This window comes from Ctenocephalides felis, unplaced genomic scaffold (assembly GCF_003426905.1).
Source record: "Ctenocephalides felis isolate EL2017-DRISC unplaced genomic scaffold, ASM342690v1 CF-g0.4_SCAFFOLD_01886, whole genome shotgun sequence".
Taxonomy (NCBI): Eukaryota; Metazoa; Arthropoda; class Insecta; order Siphonaptera; family Pulicidae; genus Ctenocephalides; species Ctenocephalides felis.
In genome coordinates, this window is record NW_020538040.1 from 184,422,006 (window position 1) to 184,443,294 (window position 21,289).

The following is a 21,289-nucleotide window of genomic DNA, read 5'->3' on the forward strand; positions in this document are numbered from 1 at the left end:
ACTTACAATTGTTGGCAAGTGTTCTACAAGCTGCATGCAATGAAAAAAGTAACTATATAAAATTGCAAAAGCATTTTAAAAAGCAACATCACAATACAAATTGCATTTGAAGTAATCTCTCTTATTTTTGGCAATGATTTAATTATATAAGCATATTTATAATGAGCAGTCTTTTGCTATATACATTGTTAATATAATAATTTGAAACTAATTTTTTATTAGTTTTTTCTTTTACATGATATGCAAAATGTGTATTTAAAGCAAAGATTCTATGAATCTTCAATATCATATTTATTTATAGTCATCTACTTTAATTTTGTTGCTATTTTAATCTAAAACTATACTATATTACAGAATTTCTTCTTAATCATCATTTTTACAATTGCCCATAACCTTACCTCAAATCCTGCAGGTAGCGGATCGTGTTGAACTGATAACGTCATTTCTTCCCCTGGTTGTAAAAGAAGCATAACAGCTTCATGATGTGATGCTCCAACAAGTGATGTACCATTTACACTTAACAAACGATCACCTAATCTTAATTTACCAGATTGATGAGCTATGCCACCAGGAACAACCTAGAAAAAGTTGTCAAGGTAAATCAAATATAACACTATGTTTCTTACAAGTTACGTACGTGTGAAATAAATATTCCTGGTTCATTTATGCCGAATGGAACTGAGGAATGATCAGTGCCTCCAATAATACTGAAGCCTAATGAACCCTTAGTCTTATTCAGAACCACGTCCTAGAAAATTTGAAAATGATGCATTATAAAAGACATAAAAAACAAAGAGTTCAGAAAAACCATAAGAAAGAAATACAAATATAGATTTACAACCTGTATAATTTTATAATTATCAGTCACATATGTATTGAAATGCTTTTAGTACCATTTCACCTAAAATATTAGTTCAAATAAATTAAAACTATTGTTAGATACAAAACTAATATACGGACAAATTTACACATAAGGTTAGTCATGACTGATTAATTATTTTCTGTATAGAAATGAAATAAGGAACATTATGTAAACCGAAGGTAAAGAGAAGTGTTCAGTATACAAAAAGAAGCACTCACAATCCAATTTCTCCATCAATGGATTTGGTTTGTTTACGAATGTATCATCGTGTATCATTCCTGAATATTAGTAAAAGATATGAAAATAAAAAATGTCTTTAAAATCGCACCTCAATAATAACTTGCTCGCGTAATTTATTGTCAGTGACCCGAGTAACAGTAGTCTCAGTGAATGTTGCCTTGGTTATTGTTTCAGTCACTTTGCCGATGGCAATCGTTGTAGGAGGTAACAAATCAATCACGCCATTCCCGACTGGCGGAGGCTGTTTTATTGTTACAGTCACCTGATCAATCGAAATAATGTATAACAGATATTGTTTGAGATTAGTAATCAAAATAATAATATAAACTTAAACTATTGAGAAAAAAAAAACGAATAAAGCTCAGAATTTTGCTCAAATCTGAATCGCATCCAGTCTATCTCAAAATATTAAATGTGATTTTCTCTTTTATTATTTGTGTAGTTTAGTATATTTCCATGGTTATTACACATTATATACAGGGTGTCCCAGAACTCAACGTCAAGCCGAAACAGGGCAACAGTTTGATTGTAACCATCATAAAAGTTTAAAAGTTATAATTTCTAAGTTTTGAAAGTTTTAATTGACCTTCCTAGAACCACAGTCAAGAATAATAATAAAATCTCCCCAAGTTGTCAAGAATTAAGACTATTTGTTAAACTATGAACTTAAAATTTTCTAAACTGATTGACTTTGAAATTGATGGATTACACACAGAGAAATCTTGTTTGAGATTTCGAATCCAAAGCTTAAATGATCAAAATTAATAATAACCAAAAATGAATAATGTTCGACCAAAGCCCTAAGTTGTATGGGATAAATTTTGTTTCCAGTTATTCTCTTGATAGTTACAATCAATGCTGTCACCCCATTTTGGTTTGACGTTGAGTTCTAAAATACCCTGTATTTTAGTTTCCATTACTTAATATAATTTAGTCTCTCAGTATCTAATGTTAGTTTTTGTTACTTTTTATTTCAGTGGTTTATGAATTAAAATGACAGTATGTAAACACACACATGCTTTGTATTAAAAATGATATAACAATTTGTCCTAAATTAGTCAACAATAATATCACTATAAATACACCTTAAAGACGACATGGATGAACAAAAATAATCGAAATGATATTAATCTCTAAAAAAAATAAAAACAGAATGCATATTCAATTATGGTATAAAAATGTAAAACATTGGCAATTGAAATAATGATTAGATACCTTAATTTCAAATATTCTCTTTTCAAAACAGATATGAAATTTAAAAAGTATATTATTGGTTGTGTTTTTACTTTTTTCTGTACAAATACAAATTATTGATTAGTAGGATTACCCCAATTTATGATTTGGTTAAAAGTTATAGACAATTTACATTGAAAATAATAAGTGTGAACAGACTGGTATTGCAATTATTATAAAATTTGAATTATTTATTCACCATATTATATTCCTTTATAAAAAATATTAAAACTATTCTAAATTATTCACATGGACATTTTATTTATTATTTAAATTAAAATAACAAAATATTTCAAAGTAAAGTTACCTGTGCTTCAGGTGTTGCCATAATTGCTGGGTTAGGTTGATTGCTTAAGAAATGCGGTGGAATCATAGCTTGGAATTCTTCATTTGTAATTGGACGAGGTATCTACAAACCACATGTTAAAAAACAATCAATTAATTTATATCAATCGCGTAAGACTGCAACTATCAAAACCATACATACATGTATATCATCTCCCTCATGATTTTCAGGCTTTGTCGTACTAGGTTGCTCTTGGTGTGATTGTGTGTTTTCTGATGATTCATTTTTATGCTGGGGTTTAGTGATAGGAATGTTCGTGATGACCTCCTTCATAGACCTGGGTGCTGGCTGTGGAGGCTGAAGAGCCACTCCTAACAAAATTCTTTATTTTTATTCTTAAATCATAATTCGTCTCACTTATCTTAAGCAATCAGATATTACCTGCAGGTGGTTGAACAATTCCAGGAGACAGTGTTGGCTTAGCCGTTTCCTGATCTGTTATATTACGTCTGTATGTAAAACCTAATAATAATAAAAATTATTATTGTTGTAATTATAGAGTTTATGCAATTCGATGAAGTATTTATTGATTATTATTACCTGGACGGTTTGCTATATAACTATTAGGGCTGTATACATTTCCTTTAAGAATATTTGGACTTGGACTACCAGTGACGGAATCTATTGGAACTTGTCTCTCAACAACAATCCTAACAAAACGTTCCAAACCAGTTAAAAGCCCAACAGCTTGATCATGTCTGCCAGCAGTCATGTCAACACCATTAATCTGGATTTAAATTAATTATTAGTTGCAAAGTTTGTAATACATTTTTTTTTTGTTTTTATACTCACAGAGATAACTTTATCTCCCAGTTGTAATTTTCCATCTTTGTGAGCCACTCCGCCTTCTGCAATTCTTGATATATAAACACCATCTGCATTTTCTTTGTAAGAAGGAGATTCTCTGCCACCAGCTATACTAAATCCTAGACCACAGCCAGGATCTCTTATGAGTGTTGTATGAAGTGTTATTTTCTGCATAAGTGGTTCCTGAAAATATAAATATCACTTATGAAACAAATAGTATACAAGTAACTAGATAATTATTTTTTTTACGTACTGAATTGTCTGGTACTAATGTTATGGGTTCTGGTTTCATCATCATTGTGGAAGACTTTTCACTTACAACTATATCACTTCTATTACATACAGAACTATTTTGTGAAACGGAACTATTTTGCCTAGAATGTGTTTTGCTTGTTGTTCCAGAATGAATCTGTAAATCAATATTATTGTTAGAACTGTTTCGCAAACACAATTACTTTATTATTGAAACAAGTCGAACCTCGTCATTATCACTTCGAGTAACCTGTAATATTAACAAAGGACCACTAGCTTTCAGAACTTCGACTGCATCATAATGATCAGCGGAAAGTACGGAAACTCCATTTACAGTTATAACTTTATCGCCAACCTGTAAATGATACATGTTTTCCCATAAGAAATTATACAGTCATCTCAACAAATAAATGTTTCATGTTTTGAAAGTTACCTTGAGTCCAGCCAAATCAGCTGGTCCTCCGGGAGTGACTCGTGATATGAAAATACCCTCATCATCACCTTTGAATGGAGTTGAACCAACACCACCAGCTATGCTTAAACCTAATCCTGAACCTGTCCTAGATACGCGTATTTCATGCACGATTTCTTTGCCACCTGGAATAACGTATATATAAATAAACTATGCAAAAAAATAATAAGCTACAGTTCAACTGTTTTTTTTTTTGCATAACCCTTTCGCTACGGCGGTGTTTTCCATACAAGTGACAATGCTGTACAAGCCAGCAAGCCGCTCAAGAATTTGTTACACAAAATATTTTAAGCTTTATTAATCATTATTAAAAATAAAAGTTCATTTGATACATTTTGAAGCAAAAGTCGACACACTGAATGTCGTCTATATGCGACACTCGTACCCACAGACCGATGTCAGGGGGATGTCGCCAATAGGCGACGCTCGTAGCGAAAAAGTTGAATATAAATTCGAGGAAGTAGAATATGACCATTAAGTATTTTAAATATTAGGATTTGTAATTTTTGCAAAAATATATTTGATTTTTTACACACGGGAAGTTACACTGGATCTTCGACGTCTACGCGATCCCCTCCTCGGCAAAGAATCAACTTTAAATTTAACTTTCAGCATAATATTAATTTTATTTTAACTCAGGTTTTAATTTTTAAAGCTAAATGTAATGGAAGACATTAAAACACTATACAAATGTGTCATGTTTATGTACATTACTGAATAAAACGATAAAGGTTCTCTTATCAAAATCAAACAAGATAAGTTTTGTGCGAGGGGAGGTGTGTGTTTGGATACGAGATACGTTATCGTTTTATATCATAAATAGTACAAATTCTTTAGTTTTTTAAATATAACAAATATTTCGGAATAAAAAAATTATCAGCATGTATAAAAGGTGTTTGATATGACTCACCTAACGCGTTCATGAGTTGTTCTTCTCTTTCGCGTTTGATAACCTGAAATGAAAATATTTATGTCACCGTGAACGAAAATATATTTTCATATATATTATTAGGGCGATTCAAATTGCCAAAGAGTGCACAGGTTGCACATCGCGATACTAGTTCTATGGCCCATTTCAGAAACTTTGCCAAAGAAACTGTAGCTCAACGCCATTGCAAGTCAGCAAAACTTTGAATATAGTTTCTTTTCCATACACATATTTAGAAAAAATCAGGTTTATTCGTCTCAGAATTTGTTGAAATTTCGTGTGGTTATAGAGTTGATAGTCAAGTCAGAACTCTTAAAATATTAAAGGCCTATAAAAGTAGTTTAATTTTAATAAATTAAAATATATAGGCTGCACGCATAGTTTTCTGTCGCCATGTTAGAATTCCAAACATTTGCGTTCCAAATTTTTTAGCGTATTGCATTTTTGCATTTGCATTTAAATATGTAAAGAAAAAAAAATATATTCGGACAACAGTTTCTTCGGCAAAGTTGCTTAAACTGACCCATGAAATAAATCAGAATTGCAAAGTGTCCCAATGGCCAAAAATTTGATTCTCTAATATATTAATTACACATATAAAACATATACATATATAGAGATACAACACAACATTAATACACTGATGGATAAATGAAAAAAATAAAATATACGTAAAAATTGGAAAAATGACGAGCAAATGAAAACACTAACGTCTACGAAAACATTAGTTATAAGTGCAATAAACAAATGCTTGAAGTTCGAAAAAAGCCTTTCGATCTACCGCTTCGATCAAATCATATTAGCATCTATGCAAAAGTCAAAAAATGAAAATAAGATGATAATGGCCTGTTAGAAACATTTCAGAAATTACCGCATCGAGCAATGCCATTTTTTCCTTGTCAGGAGTGGACGTCACTCTCTTATTTTTAAGGTGATGGGGGGTATCTCTCCGTTTCAGTTTGCTAACTTTACTGTCAGCATCCGCATTTTCTACGAATCCAACCTTTTTTTCTTCGTACTCTTCATCCTGATTATAATCATTATTTTTTAACAAAAATATTATCATCTTTCTCTGAACCTTATGTTGCTTTTCTACTTGATGAGCTATTATTCTTCGAAACATGTAGAGACTTAAAACACGAATTTCAATGCGCCTTGGCTTAATATAAATGTATTTTACGTGGTGCATTGGGTGTAAAATAAGACAGGTTTTACTTAACACTTCAGTGGAACATCGACGCATAGAACTTACATTATTTCATCAAAGGAGTCACAAAATCCAATAATTGCGAGAAAAATGCAAATCTAAAAAATGCTTTGAAATGCAGTAAAATATTTAGTAAAACGCAGATGTCCCACTGATTTATTAGAGTTGGGCCAAATATATAGCAATCTGCAGTCGGATACATGTATAAGACTCAGCAAGGTTATGAAACATGGAAATAGAAATATCACAGGTTATAACTTATATTTTTAGAAGACCATACCTCAAGGTAAGCAGCACTGTCCACATCTTCTGTAGGTTCTGTTGAAGCATCAGCGGGACTCGTAATGACTTCTTCATGTACAGCATTAGGCGCGACAGAATACGTACTATCTAACTGCACATTTGCTTTCACGTCGTTAGGTACTATTTGCTAATTAAAAAAAAATAAAAATAATTAAATTATACATATACTTGCAGGTATTCGACAAGATAGTATTCGACAAATACCTTAGTAGCTTCCACAGGTTTCGTTCCGGTAACAAGGTGGTTAACGGCAACCGATTGTTGTTCCTCGGTTGAGTTTTGCTTTGATTTCAAAAACAATTTTTGTGCTTTAGCTTTCAATTCCTTAGGATGAGGTGTATTTTGTCTAACAAATGGAGTCTGAAAATTTTTAATAGAAATATTAATATTTCAGTATCAAAATCTATTTACTAACAATTATTTTTCATAACCCGAAAGGGTAAGGTGTAGTCAATCCTAAGATTTTTTTAATTGTTTGCATTAATCTCTATTATTTTTTTATTATGCATGATTGAAAAATACATACGTTCTAAATTTTTACATTTTAGTAAACCAAATGATTTTTTGTCCCGCTTTCATATAATATAAGTGAACAATTTATTAGAATTAAAGTGCGGGGGTTGTCCAACCCTAAAACATTTTTTAAATATTTCAATTGTAATAAGATAAGTAAAATTTTCAATTACTTCTTTATCTTGTTCCCGTGCTTTTTGGTCGGAATCATCGTGTTGGAATTTAACAGTGGACGTTCGTGAGGCCTCCCTTTCCTCCCAGTCGGTAGTACCACCGCTATCCGTGTCTAATAAATAAATAAAAAAAAATTAAAATTTGTGATCATATTTTAAAAATTATAAATATTTATTCTCCATAAAATCGGAAATTTAAACAATATATTTTTAATACATGTTGATACAATTTTATGCTTTCAGAGGTGCATTTGTGCCAGATGATAGTGTTGGTATGTGCTAATTATTTCATGCGTGTAATATAAGTTTGGAAAATCAATAAGATATTATACAATTATCTTTCTGATCAAAATCAACAATACGATAACTATCTTACCTTGGAAATTAATATCACCGGATTTAAACTGTTGTTCTGACCGATATAATCGTCCGTCAGTCCACTCGAAATCTGATGTTAATTAACAAACAAAAAACAAAAACATACATACAATGTGAAAAGTGAAAATGTGCATATAATAAACAAATATTACAAGAACTGAACAAAGCGCAGTAGCATAAGACAATGTGCACGTGGTAAAAGCAAACAGAAATTCATTATTTAAATATTCATTACAATATGATTTTCACGAACAAAAGAGTTCGTATTTGAAAATAAGGTAATATAAAAAGAATTTTTTTTTCTTACAATAGGATGATATTTGTGCGTTAGTTTAGCGGTGCATTGTGCAAATTTTTTAGTGTCCTGAAAGCAACCTTATCCCCATGATATTGCTGATTGAACATTGAAAATGTTTTTTGTACTTAATAAGTATTAATTTGATATTCTTAACAATCACGGTTTGTCCAGTTCTATAAAAAAATAAATAAGTTATCATAGTATGCAATGGTACTACGATAGTACGCCAACGTGCTACGATAGTACGATTTCGTACTAGAATGATGATCGCACGCTTACGTAGCACAATGGCATGCTTTCGTACTACAATGACACTCTATCGTAGAACAATGGCGACGAATTGCGCTCTTTCGTACTACAATGACACTTATCGTAGCACAATGGCGCTCTTTCGTACTGCAATGACACTTATCGTAGCACAATGGCGCTCTTTCGTACTACAATGACACTTTCGTACTGCAATGACACTCTATCGTGGCACAATAACACGCTTTCGCACTATGAAAGTAGGCTATCGTACTGCAGTGGTGGTACGCTATCGTACCATAATGGTAAATTATAGTAGTAATATAGTACGCAATAGTAGTACGACAGTACGCTATTTAACCACCATAGTACGGCATCGTACTATAATATTACGATATCGTACCACGATAGTATGCTACAGTAAGATAGTATAAATACATTATGCTAGGTGTGCAAAATAATCTAATATAAATTATATAGCTATTTAAAGTGATCACCATCGATAAGGGATAGTGCGTTGCCAAGTAAATTTTTTGCCTAGTTAAGTTTTAATTACGTTCAATTCAGTGCAAAGCAAGTTATTGCATTTAATCGTACAACCACCAATTATCTGAATAAAAATTGTATTATGAGCATCAGTCACATTTATTAAATTGCATTTAGCCTGTTGTAAAGAAAAAGATTTAATTTGATACCGAGATTGATTCAGAAAACATTTAATTAGATAACACAAAAAAACAAATAAATTAATCAAAACTTAAAGCAAACTCAAGACATGAAAAAATGATTATGTTAGTTTTAAGTCATGATGAAAAGCAATAATAAGAGGCAATGAATGATCAATTTGCACAAAATAAAATCGATTAATATTTCTTTTATCAAGGCAAAATTCTTTAGCACAACATATTAAATTACCTTGCGTTGTAGGATGTTGGTAATCTTGTTGTGGTAACAAGAAACATGTCAGCACCTGAAGATAAAAAAGAACATGTATCAAAAACTTCCATTAAAATTTGATATTAGCTTATACAAATATTTTGTCTACCTGTTCTGAGGTCGCTTCGTCAATATCAGTTTGGAATGTAAGAAGTGGCTGGGCTTGGTTTTCTGATAACCAAATCGCTTTTAATTGCAAATTAACTAAAGAAAATGGAAGATACTTTAATCTGAAAAGAAAAACATGGAGTAGAATTTCATGAAATTGATAATGAAAAATTCTTAAATAATTAGTCTGGCAATTTATCGTGTAAATTACACCCACATTCTAAAGATAAAATAATTCTGAAGGGGAGTAATGAATTTGCAAAGGATCATATTGCCACCATATCGCCAAAACGGAATGTTTGGCCATACTCGGCGGCGCGATACCATAATGTTATTTAATAATAAATAAAACCGAATAAAAATTCCAAGACCAAAAATTCGATAACAAAACTTGAAAAATCCGATATCAATTACTCGCGTCATTTTATTTAAATTATTATAAAAGTGTAAACAATTTCGTCATAGTTTTGCAAAAAGCCCTGTACAGATTCGAGAACTTTGAAACCGTTCAAAAGTTCAGTTGGGAATCCTACTGATTTTCAAATTTAGCCAAAGATCTAACTATTTTAATAAAATTTTGCATAGCGATAAGAGAACATCCAAAAATATTATATGAATTGCATTATAGATATGCGGATACATTTGAAATTTTATAAATAAGTTTATCATCTCACCTATTTCCGGACACGTCAAGAACATGCAATGACTTGCAGTCTCCGAGTTCATTAGGCACAACTGTGAGTTTATTATCACGCAATGACAATACGCCAAGCATCGTTAAATTACCGATCTGGTGAGGTATTGACACCAGGCTGTTACGATCGACGTTCAGGTTCGTCAAGCGCAACAGGTTGCCGATACCAACGGGCAAGGACAGGAGGAAATTTTCAGTCAATATCAGCTCCTGCAGATTTTCACATCTGAGAAAAAGAAAAATAGTAATTGTAAAAATCATAAGAACAGGTATAACATTTATCATAAATATCCTTTATCACTTACTTTCCTATGTTGCTATTGAGCGTGTGCAGGCGATTCTGGTCCAATTTTAAAATGGTCAATTTGTGCATTTCACCGATGCCATCAGGTAACTCCTCGATGAGGTTTTGTGAAAGTAGCAAATCAGTGAGATTGGCAAGTCCTCGCAACACCTTCGAATAAAATAAGATAATTCATGATAGATGTTAGTTCACATTTAAATGTAAACTTCGTGAGAATAGTGTAGTTGTCTGCGAATCACGAATGACCATTGCTATCTTTACTGCGGTCGTCTTACGATTGCAATAAAGTTTATGGCGAGCTAAGAATGAGCAGGCTAAAGTCTGATACCGCATTGAGGTGGTCTACAGTAGTAAATAAACAGGATCAAATCGGAAACTATTTATTTTAGATTCAACTCTAATTATATTATAGTAGAAATCTCCATCAGAATAGGTAAATTGATTGCCATCCGAAAACAAACAACACAATAATTCATATTCATATCAAATTTTACTTATCAAATTAATTAATATGATCAAGAGGTAATAAAAGATAAAGACTTTATAGACTTTTGAGAAATGCTACCAACTTTAATTTCCAAATAAATCTAAAAAAATACACTAAATGTTCCATTTATTCCCTTACCCGATCAGGAATTGTCTCCAATCTATTCTCCGAAACGTCGAGACAAATCAGACTGCGCAAAGAGCCAAGTTGTTCTGGTAGAGACTGCAGCTGATTATGATCTAACCAGAGCTCCTGTAATGCTGGAAGGGATCCTATGTGTGGGGGCTGATAAAATAAATTATTAAATTTATTAATATTATATCATTTAACCTAGTACTTTATTATTCACATATAAAAACTTTACTTTTTGCAAATGTTCTAGTTTGAACAATAAATAATTTTGAAACATATTATTTTCTGAAAGCTCATGCGGTGGAGCAGTCTCGTTCATTTATTACCATGCACATTAAATTCGATAAAACTTAGTTAAAATTTGTTTCTCTGAACCAATTTAAATTTCTATACATTGTTTATTTCCAACATATTCAAATATTTTATATATGTCCAATGTTTTCGCACAAGGCCAAAGTAAATTAACGGTTATCGTTTGTTTATACAATCGTTCAATGTAAAACAAATTTATCTGAATACTACATATGTATTGTTTGACTTGTGATCATAAATAATAATATTCTAGAATTAACGTCGATTTATCCTTTACACGCTAAATTATATCCTTATGAAATAAATTTTTAGCGTTAAAATATACATTTTCAGAATGTTTAGTGTGCATATAGCCTGGCAATTAACAAAGCATAAATTTTAATTGTATTGCTGATATTGTATATTTTGCAATAAATTCACAGAATTTACTGCTGCAAAAATACACTCATAATTCATAGAATTGAATAAGCATACGAAAATGCAAATTTAACCATTTTTTTGTATTTCGTTTTAATTAATAATTAATAAATTACTTACCAATTCTTCTAATTCATTATCACCTAAATCTAGCCTCTGCAACTTTGAAAGTCGACTCAAAGACTCAGGAAGAGATTTTAATAAATTTTCTCTCAGTTCTAATGATTCTAGTGATGTCAAGCTGAAATAAACATGATTTAGAATATTTATTGAAATTGTAAATAATAACTAATATAAACAATACTAAAATCTGAATATAAAGTAAGATTTGTAGATCTATTTTTAGATCGGTCATCAGAAAAATGTTATTAAGCAAAATCCCAATAAATTTTAATAAAATATAATTTCTCATAATTTATGTGGTTAAAATATAAATCTAAATATACATATTGTGTGTATATAAATATAAATATGTATATATATAAATATATTGACGTTAATGCCACCGCAAACAACAATTTGAAAACACAAACGTAAAAATAGAATCGCATTATTTTTAAATGGCGAGTGAATTTTCATGTGTTAATATAATTACATCTCAAATCTGGTTCATACGCGTGTGAACATTAAGCATTTCGTATGAAAATAATATTTAAATATTATTCAATTTATTTACTAACTGAACAAATAAATAATAAACTAGTGGTGCATGGCATCGTGCCTTAAGGCAAATTGCTGGTACTTCCCGTATCCAAAACTAAATTATAAAATTAGATTTTTGAGAAGTCTTGAAATTTTTGAAAAAATTGATTTTTTTGTATTCTGATTTATTTTGAATATTTTGAACATTTTTTTTAAATCCAAGAACCGCTCCAAACAGATTTGCCAAGAAACTCGACTTCTAATTATGAAAATTTATAACTCCTCAAATATTTAAAATAAATATATAATATATTCAAACAATTCGTAGTACAAATTCTGAATTATCGATATTTATACAAATTTTACAAACCTATATAATAAATTTTAGAAATATTTGCAAATTAAAGGCCAAAAACGCTTTAAAAATATTTGTCAGACAACTCGTGGTGTATTTGAAAAATTTGTAACCCCAACAAGTAATTAAACATTTAGTTTTCGCTTACATTATTATTTTGTTATTGTATAAAATTCAATTAATAAATGTATAAAATTAACATATATTTTTACGTTCAATATTTTATAACAAACTTTAGTACAGTTAGAAATTTATTTTTAAAAAATCGATATCAGGTAAATAGGGGGTCCATGACAAAAAAACAGTTTGGAAACTTATGATCTAAACAAAGATTCTAAAATATTAGAGTAGTTGAATAATTAAAGGCAATTTCTTTCCCCATTTTTCTGATGTGTAATTGAAACTAAATGCATTTAAAACGCAGACAAAAATAAATTTCAAATAAAGTAATTTCTCAGCCATCAATTTTTCTAATAACCCATTAATCTACCCTTCAAAAGTAATTTTCACAAACTGCAATGTAAACAATGTTGGCCGTATCAATTTCGTCAAATTTATCGACCTTTAACCCGCACCCAGCCTGTTTTCAGAACCTAACCCTGTTTTCATCTAATAAATGCGATTAAAATTAAACGACTAGCAAATATTGAAGTTAGGTATCCAGACAAAATCACTTGAGGCGATCTTATAGAAAACGATGAACTAAATTGGTAAATGAAATTTTAAAAGGGGTTATAGACATTTTAGAGTATCCACATTTTTTTCACCATGTACATTACAAATAAACCTAGTAGACATCTAGCAAACATAATAAAATTGATATAACTAATGGTGAAAAATTGCTAGAACTTGCCGTACCAAATTAAAATTTTGAAAATCCGAATTATTTTCGGTATTCAAAATATTTTTTTTTTTGAAATATTTTTTTTTCTTTCCCAAAAACAATAGTTTCGTCAACACAAGCAAACAGTTTTTTGAATCATTCGAATCAGATGCTTATTTCCCTCAAAAAACTGCCATTTTTGCACATTTAGCTCCGTATCTAAGAAATGGCTGAACCTGTCTTTGTCAAAAACTAATCACTACTTTTATTATAAGGATTATTCAAATCGAATGCTCCGTTCTCTCAAAAATTTGATTTCTATCTTCTGCACTCTTTGCTCCGTAACTCCAAAACGGCTGGACTGGCTTTTGCCAAAAACTAATCAGTAGGTCGCTCTATCAATAGGAATCGAATGTTTTTTGAATCATTCAAATCGGTTGAATCATGCGCCCGAAAACGTGAACGAAAAATTATATCCATACATACATACACACACACATAACAATTTTTTTCTAAGTTCAAACTTCAAAACGAAAAAATATGCAAAAATTTTCAATTTCGATTTTTGAACGATTACAATAACTTACCCTTCGAGTAGTTAATAAATAACAATGAGTGGAATTTACCAGTATTACTTCTACTTTAAATAAAAAATACCATTGGGTAAGAATGAAAATAAGTTTCCACATAATACAATAGCAAAATAAATTTTCTATATCTAGAAGAGTTCTAGTTGATGAGTTCTTATAAGTCTTTTTGGAAACAGCCAAAAGCTTTTGGGATCATTGATGGGATCGGAACCATCAGTTGCTTTTTTGGGGTGATCATATTAGTATCCTGATGAAGGAACCAGTTTGGAATATATTTAGGCGCTAACAGACAGATCATAAAGATTTTATTTTAAAATCTTTGTTATGTATTGATTTTGGGTAGTTGTCCTATAACCCAAAACTGTATACTACATATTCACGTAGATTTTATATTATCCTAGTTTAGTAGTTTATTATAGGTTGGTGAAAAGGACCTTGGTCCTAAAAGCCGGCACAGTTGTTTTCGAGTTGACACATATTTAGTGATGATCATAATAGTTCTATTCATAGAGAACATTTATTTAATAACATTTGCATTCCTTAACTGTTTAAGTGCTGATGAAACATACTGATTTCTATCTAATGGCATCATCGCAATGCAGAATAGTAAAATTTACTTGAATATAATAATGCAAGAGGAATGTATATAGAGCAGAATGAGTTATATCTTATGATATTTTATATATGTCATATATAAGAATACAACAAAGTACAACTTTTTTGTTACTTAAAAAGAATATTTTATGAAATTTTTGTTAATTAAATTTGTTAGTGCCCAGAGTTCACAAATATCGACAAAATGATGAAATGTCTATTGATGTTCACAGATTCATGATATAGTTACCTATAAAATTCATAAATAGTTAACCCGTTAACTTTGGCGCAATCATTGAACTGTGCGCACAATTTTGTGTGGCCAAAATCGAGGTCAAATTTAGTTTTGGGGTAAAAAGCCCCAATACTAAACATTTGGAATCTTAAGAATATATTTGTTGTTTTTTTATTTTTTGTTCAAAATTTGCAATCCAAATACCCAATGGTCAAAGATTTATACGACTGACGAGTATACTCGACAATCGCAGTTTCGAAAAAAGTATTTATTATAATTTTAGTAACAAGTATTTATTATTATTGTTTTGGCTTACCATCCGAAGTCGCTCGGTAAGCTCGTGAGGCTCATGTCATTAAGGCCTAGTACTGTAAGTGATGTCAGCTGACTAAAACCCGAAGGTAATTTAGGTATGGGGTTACTACTGAAGTCTGCTACCTGTAGTGCCCGCAGATGCTTGATGTCCTCAGGTATATCGGGAATGTCTGCAATGAAGTCATAAAATACAAATAATTAGACTAGTACGCAATTTCAACTTACAACTTACAACTAGTGGCTACAAGGCTCTTATCATCGATATAGATAGAGACGGTGTTTTTTTCCTTTACGTTTATTAGCCTCTAATAAAGATTTAGCCGTGTATGTAATATACAAATAAATTCTACTTACATGGTAACTTAACTTACTAGAAATGCATTATGTAAAACTGATACTAAATTAAGCGGTTTAAGTAAAAATAGTCATAGCCCTTCTTAGGATTGATGCATCAAATTAAAAAGTCATTAGCATTAAAAAAATTCTAATCAAAATATATCAAATATATATAGAACAACCATTAGGTGGTCTTCTAAAAAAATCCATGTAGTTAAGAAGTATCACCACAACAGCTCATAGAGCTCTTAAAGTTCTGATTGTTGTTCTAACAAATAAAATAAACTGGTGGTGCTGAAACTTCCCGTACCAAAAATTATAATTAAAAAAAAGCTTTAATTTTTTTTTTTGAAAAAAAAAAATGAGATTCTCGAGGATTTTGAAATTTTGGAAAAATTAGAACTTTTTGCCAAAGGTATCGCGGTTGCGTTAGCTAGAGAGAGACAAAATAACGAAGCGCGTAAGCGTTGCATCACATTCAAACTGTTGAACATTGGTAAGGAACCCATAGCAATGTAAATAAAAATTATACTTATTATAAAAATCTCTATAAAATATATGATAATTTGATGTGCATATGTCTAATGATCATTTATGACCCCCAAATGATTTTTCCTTTCTTATTGGATCTCCTAAACCGCTACACCTGCCTTCTCAAATTTTAATCTATTCATCTTCATTTCGCCAATACAAATAAATTTTTTTTGAATCACTCAAATCGGACGCCGATAACCGAATTGTCATTTTTTGCTATTTTTACACCGTATCTTCGAAACGGTTAGACCTGCTTTTTCCAAAAACTAATCAGCATCCATGAATAAAAATCAAATGTTTTCTGAATCATTCAAATCGGTTGATCCTTATTCTTAAAATCGTGGACAAAAATATGTATCCAAACATACATACATACTAAAACACACACACACATAAACATCCAGTTTTTTAAGGTACGCCAAAATGTTCAGTAGGTTTTGAAACGTAAAGATATATAAAAAATTTCATTTCGCGGAAATTATAACATATAGGTACTTGTTGAACTAGTAGTGAAATGTTCGAGGAATATTAAATGTTTTCAAATAGATTATTATAAATACTGTAATATTGTCTAATATTTTTAATTTTTTTTTGTTTATTAAAAAATTTGATTATTTGAAATTGATTACAATTATCGGGCTAGTGATAGAAGTCTTCAGCTCATTTACTCATTACAGTAATGAATTTTGAAATTAACTGACTATAATAATGTACTGAAAGTTATTACATGTTGCAAATTATGGATATTATTAATGATAAGAGAAAATCGGTGCTGAATTAATAAATACTTCTCCATTCTCCTGATATGTGTTTGATTACCGAATTAAATTTCGAATAACCAGATCAATAAATTAACTTCCACCTGTACTACATAGACTCAGAATCTAAAGTATCCAGTTTCTTAATTGGTGTTTAGTGTTTGAATGTCAGTGTTAATTATCATTTAACTCTCAAATTATCCAAATCGGTCTTTGTGTGAAGGATACTTCTACTCAGTGGCGGCGCTAGACCATTTGTCGGCGTCGGCGAAATTCGTTTGCGAGGCCCCCCTTTTTTAAGGACTATCACTAAAACTTTCCGTGCTGTAATTTAAATGTTAAAAAAAATCTGAAAACTTTGAAAAAAAAAATTATTTTTTTGAAAATTGAAGAATTGAAATAGATTTTTTTTTTATAAAAATTAACTTTTTTTCTAAATCGAGATATTTTTTATTTATATTTTGAATTTTTTTGAAAATTTTGAACTTTTTTTCAAAGCAATCACGCTTTGTTACCTCCCTGAGATGAAATATCGAAGCGCGTAAGCGCCGCGTCGTGGTCTAACGCGGAACATTGGTACGGAATGCATAGAAATCGAAACAAAATTTGTACTTATTACTAAAATCTTTATAAAATATCTGAAAATTCGATGCGTGTATATCCAATGATCATTTTTGTTTTGTTGAAAATAGCTTTTCTTTTCCTTTTTTTAATGGATCTCCAAAACCGCTTGACCTATCTTTCTAAAAATTTAATCAGTTTTGTTACAAAGTTAAAAACTAATTATTGTTGAACAAAAGTATCAGATATATTTTTAATCAGATATTTACACAAATTGAAATATACAAAAATTGCACAAGTTAAAATGAACAAACTCTTCGGCAAAAAAAGTTCGTTCATTAGATCTTAGTAAAACACGGAAATTAAATAATTATCCCGAAGATGTTTCTTTTTTGCCAAATTATTCGATTAGATAGTTTTATAATTTTTCGACTGTTCAAGTCTTTCTGAATGAAAATGATTAGAAACCACCGACTTAATCAATAACTAATTAGACAAAATTTTAAAATCTACAATTGATTAATTAGATTTGAAAAATGTATAATCGTAATAAATTGAGTGCACAAATACGCACATAGAACGTACACATGGCATGACCTAAAAGATCGGGCCATTATTCCAAAATTTAATGAATTTATATAATTAATCAATTATTGTAGTTCCATAAACTTTATGTTAGTTTAGACTATAATTTTTATCTTTATACCGAGTTTTTTTTCTAAAAAAAATCTACAATTAATTACGAAGAAACGACGCGGTCGATTTTTACGAAAAACTTACAGCCAACTGAAAACTTAAGAGTTTTTGAATTTTCAAAATCGGTTCAGAAATTTCAAAATGTCGGATTATTTGAATCGACCGATTTAAATGATCAACAGAACATTCCTGTTGATAAATTGGCAAAAGCAGGTCCAGCGGTTTTGGAAATACAAAAATAGTTAAAAGGTTATTAATCAATTTGGTGATGCAGTTTTTGAAAGAACTTACCATCTGATTAGAATGTTTAAAAAAATATATCGACAGTGTAAAATAATGATTAGTTTCAAATTAACAGTATTTATAATATTTATTTAAAAAAAATGTAAACCATTGTCAATTCTCATTGATCAATTTTGATGGAGCGTTTATTTAGTTACTGTTTGGATACGTTAAGATAACTACATGTTTGTATTCCTAAATAATGATTTACATTATGCTCACATAAAAAACACACAAATATAAACAACCAGAGAATTAGCCGCCTTGCGCGAAGAAATCTATAGTAATGACAGACGATATTAGATAGTGCCCATAAGAGATAAGAGAGTAAAATGAGAGTGCCCGCAAACCACTAATCTTCTTTACTCGCTCATCAGCATAAAAAAAAACTAAATAAAAATTGAAAACTAAACTTTAAATAATAAAAATTTTTTCGGGGCCTCTTGCGAGGCCCCCACAGGCGCGAGGCCGTCGGCGGCCGCCGACACCGCCGACGCCTAGCGCCGCTACTGCTTCTACTACTCATTATCAGTCATGAGCGACTCATTAGCATTTATTGAACGCCTGTCAGTTACAAAACATGTTGATCTATAGAAAAATCTGGAATTAATAAGAAAAATTTACCGCAGTGCTGTTATGGATTATGTAAGAAGCGGTGCTAAATTTTACTAATTATTGTTGTGTCATAATTGACCTATATGCCTTGAATTTTGGTCTAATATGCTGCAATTTTTTTACAACTATAATATGTATTTTTTTTTAAATATTGGTAATTGACTAATCTTGCTGCAACTAATTTTTAGTAGGGTAGGAAAATCATATTTTCTATCCTCTGTCATCGTCCTATCATTTTTTTTAACTTCCCGCAGAGTAAGTTATTGTAAAATAACTTACCAAAAATCGAAATTGAAAATTTTTACATTTCTTCGCCTTTTGAAGGTTTCGGAAAATTTTGGCATACCTCAAAAAAAAAATAGATGTGTTTGTGTGTGTGTAATGTGTGTATAGATAAAATTTTACGTCCACGTTTTAGGGCACGCGGATCAACCGATTTGACTGGTTTAAAAAACATTCGATTCCATTAATAGGGAAATGTGCTGGTTAGTTTTTGGCAAAGGTAAGTCCAGCTGTTTCGGAGATACAGAGAAAAGAGTACAGAAAATAGCAATCGAGCTTTTGAGAAAACGGAGCATCCGATTTGAATGATATAAAAAGCATTCAATTAGTAATGATTGGGAGAAGTGGTGATTAGTTTTTGGCAGAGGCAGGGCCAGCCATTTCAAAGATACAGAGCTAAATGTTAAAAAAATTGTAGTTTTTTGAGAAAACTAAGCATCCGATTTGAATGATTCAAAAAACTTTCTGCTTGTGTTTGTTCCAAAAAAATTTGTTTTGTATATCGAAAATAATTCAGATTATAATTTTCATTCTGGCTAAATTTCTAAAGATCACTTATATACTTAAAATAAATAATTTGAACTTTGTAATTTAGTTTATATAATTCTTATAAATATTAGACAATGTTACACTATTTATAATAATCTATTTAAAAACATTTAATATTCCTCGAATATTTCATTACGGTACGGAAAGTTCCAGCAATTTACCTTAAGGCACGATGCCATACACAACTAGTTCTTATGTGTTTTAAGAGCTTATAGAGCAAGATTTATGTGTAAAAAAGCCCAATTAGTTCTTTGTAATAGTTTTTAGGCTGGTGTATTTTTAAATCAATTATCTAATGAGATATTATTCATATTAATTTCTTAAATGTTCTAAATCACTGAATACAATCACTGTGAGAAGCCCAATTAGCCAAATTAAACTTTGCGCTATGAACAAAACTAATTTCCAAATACCTCATGGATAAAAGTTACCAAAACCATTACCGATCAAATGTATCGTTCATAAATATTTAAAAAATGGTTTTTAACTTTCATTATAAAAATAATGCCCAGAATACATATTTCGTTGCCCAAAATTAAACACAACATTATATTCTAATGATAACAACAATCTGTATTATTCCCAGACAAAAAGTCAAGTAACGCAATTACAAGACGTTTACTCTTGGCCGTGTTTTATTTGTTTAAAGAGCTCTTTGTGAAAACTCATTAAAATTCACGTTCAGTAAATGGAACTTGTTGCAGTTAATTTAAAACAAACAGTTTAACAGCCAATAAAAACTCAAATGCTTACCATTTCTTGATACGTCAAGCTCCACAAGATTTTCAAAATTTTGAATTTCGGCAGGCAACCGGTGAATTTCATTATCACTAAGTCCGAGCTTCCGTAATCGTTGAAGGCGAAAGAAATTCTGAAATAGAAGGAAAATAGTATGTGAAAATATTGAAATTTTAATAATACTAAAAACTTAAAGTTATCATCTCCAATAATAATAGATAAAGTACAGCATTATTGGTTGACATTTTTGATTGACTTCTCATAGGCCTATAATATTTTAGTTTGACTAGCATCTGCTCTATCCCAGTTGTTTCAGCAAATTCTCAATAAATATTAGATCTTGTAAGTTGATTTTTTAATATATAAAGGAACTAGTGGTGTATGGCATCGTACCTTAAGGCAAATTGCTGAAACTTCCCGTACCAAAAATTACATTTTTAAAAAAGATTAATTTTTTTTAAACTGAAGAAGATAGATTTCTGAGACATATTAAATTTTTGAAAAAAAAAGACAGATCTCAGAATTTTTTTTTGTTTAAAATATTTTGGAAATTTTGAACTTTTTTTTTAAACAATCGCGGTGCTTTAGCTGCATAGAGACAAAATATGAAAGCGCAAAAGCGCCTCGTAGCAGTTTTACGACAAACGATGTTTTCTGAAACCCATAAAAATGAGAACAAAATTTATTTGTATTATTTTGGCACTGTTTTTGGCACTTTTTGCCCCGTATCTTCGGA

At 30.5% G+C, this 21,289-nt stretch overlaps 1 protein-coding gene across 1 annotated transcript in view; it reads right to left on the bottom strand.

Moving 5' to 3' along the window:
• LOC113378799 (protein lap4) overlaps nucleotides 1–21,289 on the bottom strand; it is a 77,654-nt gene that overhangs the window by 17,380 nt on the left and 38,985 nt on the right. The window contains exons 2-26 of the mRNA XM_026619396.1: nucleotides 20,569–20,686; nucleotides 15,204–15,372; nucleotides 11,769–11,889; nucleotides 10,926–11,072; nucleotides 10,302–10,450; nucleotides 9,977–10,222; nucleotides 9,304–9,424; nucleotides 9,174–9,228; nucleotides 7,713–7,784; nucleotides 7,337–7,449; nucleotides 6,855–7,010; nucleotides 6,628–6,777; nucleotides 6,012–6,167; nucleotides 5,123–5,165; nucleotides 4,174–4,337; nucleotides 3,967–4,095; nucleotides 3,742–3,897; nucleotides 3,474–3,671; nucleotides 3,222–3,408; nucleotides 3,063–3,143; nucleotides 2,823–2,992; nucleotides 2,643–2,744; nucleotides 1,191–1,364; nucleotides 638–748; nucleotides 399–578 (exon numbers count right to left, since the gene is read on the bottom strand). Of these exons, the coding sequence (XP_026475181.1) occupies nucleotides 399–578; nucleotides 638–748; nucleotides 1,191–1,364; nucleotides 2,643–2,744; nucleotides 2,823–2,992; nucleotides 3,063–3,143; nucleotides 3,222–3,408; nucleotides 3,474–3,671; nucleotides 3,742–3,897; nucleotides 3,967–4,095; nucleotides 4,174–4,337; nucleotides 5,123–5,165; nucleotides 6,012–6,167; nucleotides 6,628–6,777; nucleotides 6,855–7,010; nucleotides 7,337–7,449; nucleotides 7,713–7,784; nucleotides 9,174–9,228; nucleotides 9,304–9,424; nucleotides 9,977–10,222; nucleotides 10,302–10,450; nucleotides 10,926–11,072; nucleotides 11,769–11,889; nucleotides 15,204–15,372; nucleotides 20,569–20,686 (3,468 nt within the window). The remainder of the gene's footprint in view (nucleotides 1–398; nucleotides 579–637; nucleotides 749–1,190; nucleotides 1,365–2,642; nucleotides 2,745–2,822; nucleotides 2,993–3,062; nucleotides 3,144–3,221; nucleotides 3,409–3,473; nucleotides 3,672–3,741; nucleotides 3,898–3,966; nucleotides 4,096–4,173; nucleotides 4,338–5,122; nucleotides 5,166–6,011; nucleotides 6,168–6,627; nucleotides 6,778–6,854; nucleotides 7,011–7,336; nucleotides 7,450–7,712; nucleotides 7,785–9,173; nucleotides 9,229–9,303; nucleotides 9,425–9,976; nucleotides 10,223–10,301; nucleotides 10,451–10,925; nucleotides 11,073–11,768; nucleotides 11,890–15,203; nucleotides 15,373–20,568; nucleotides 20,687–21,289) is intronic.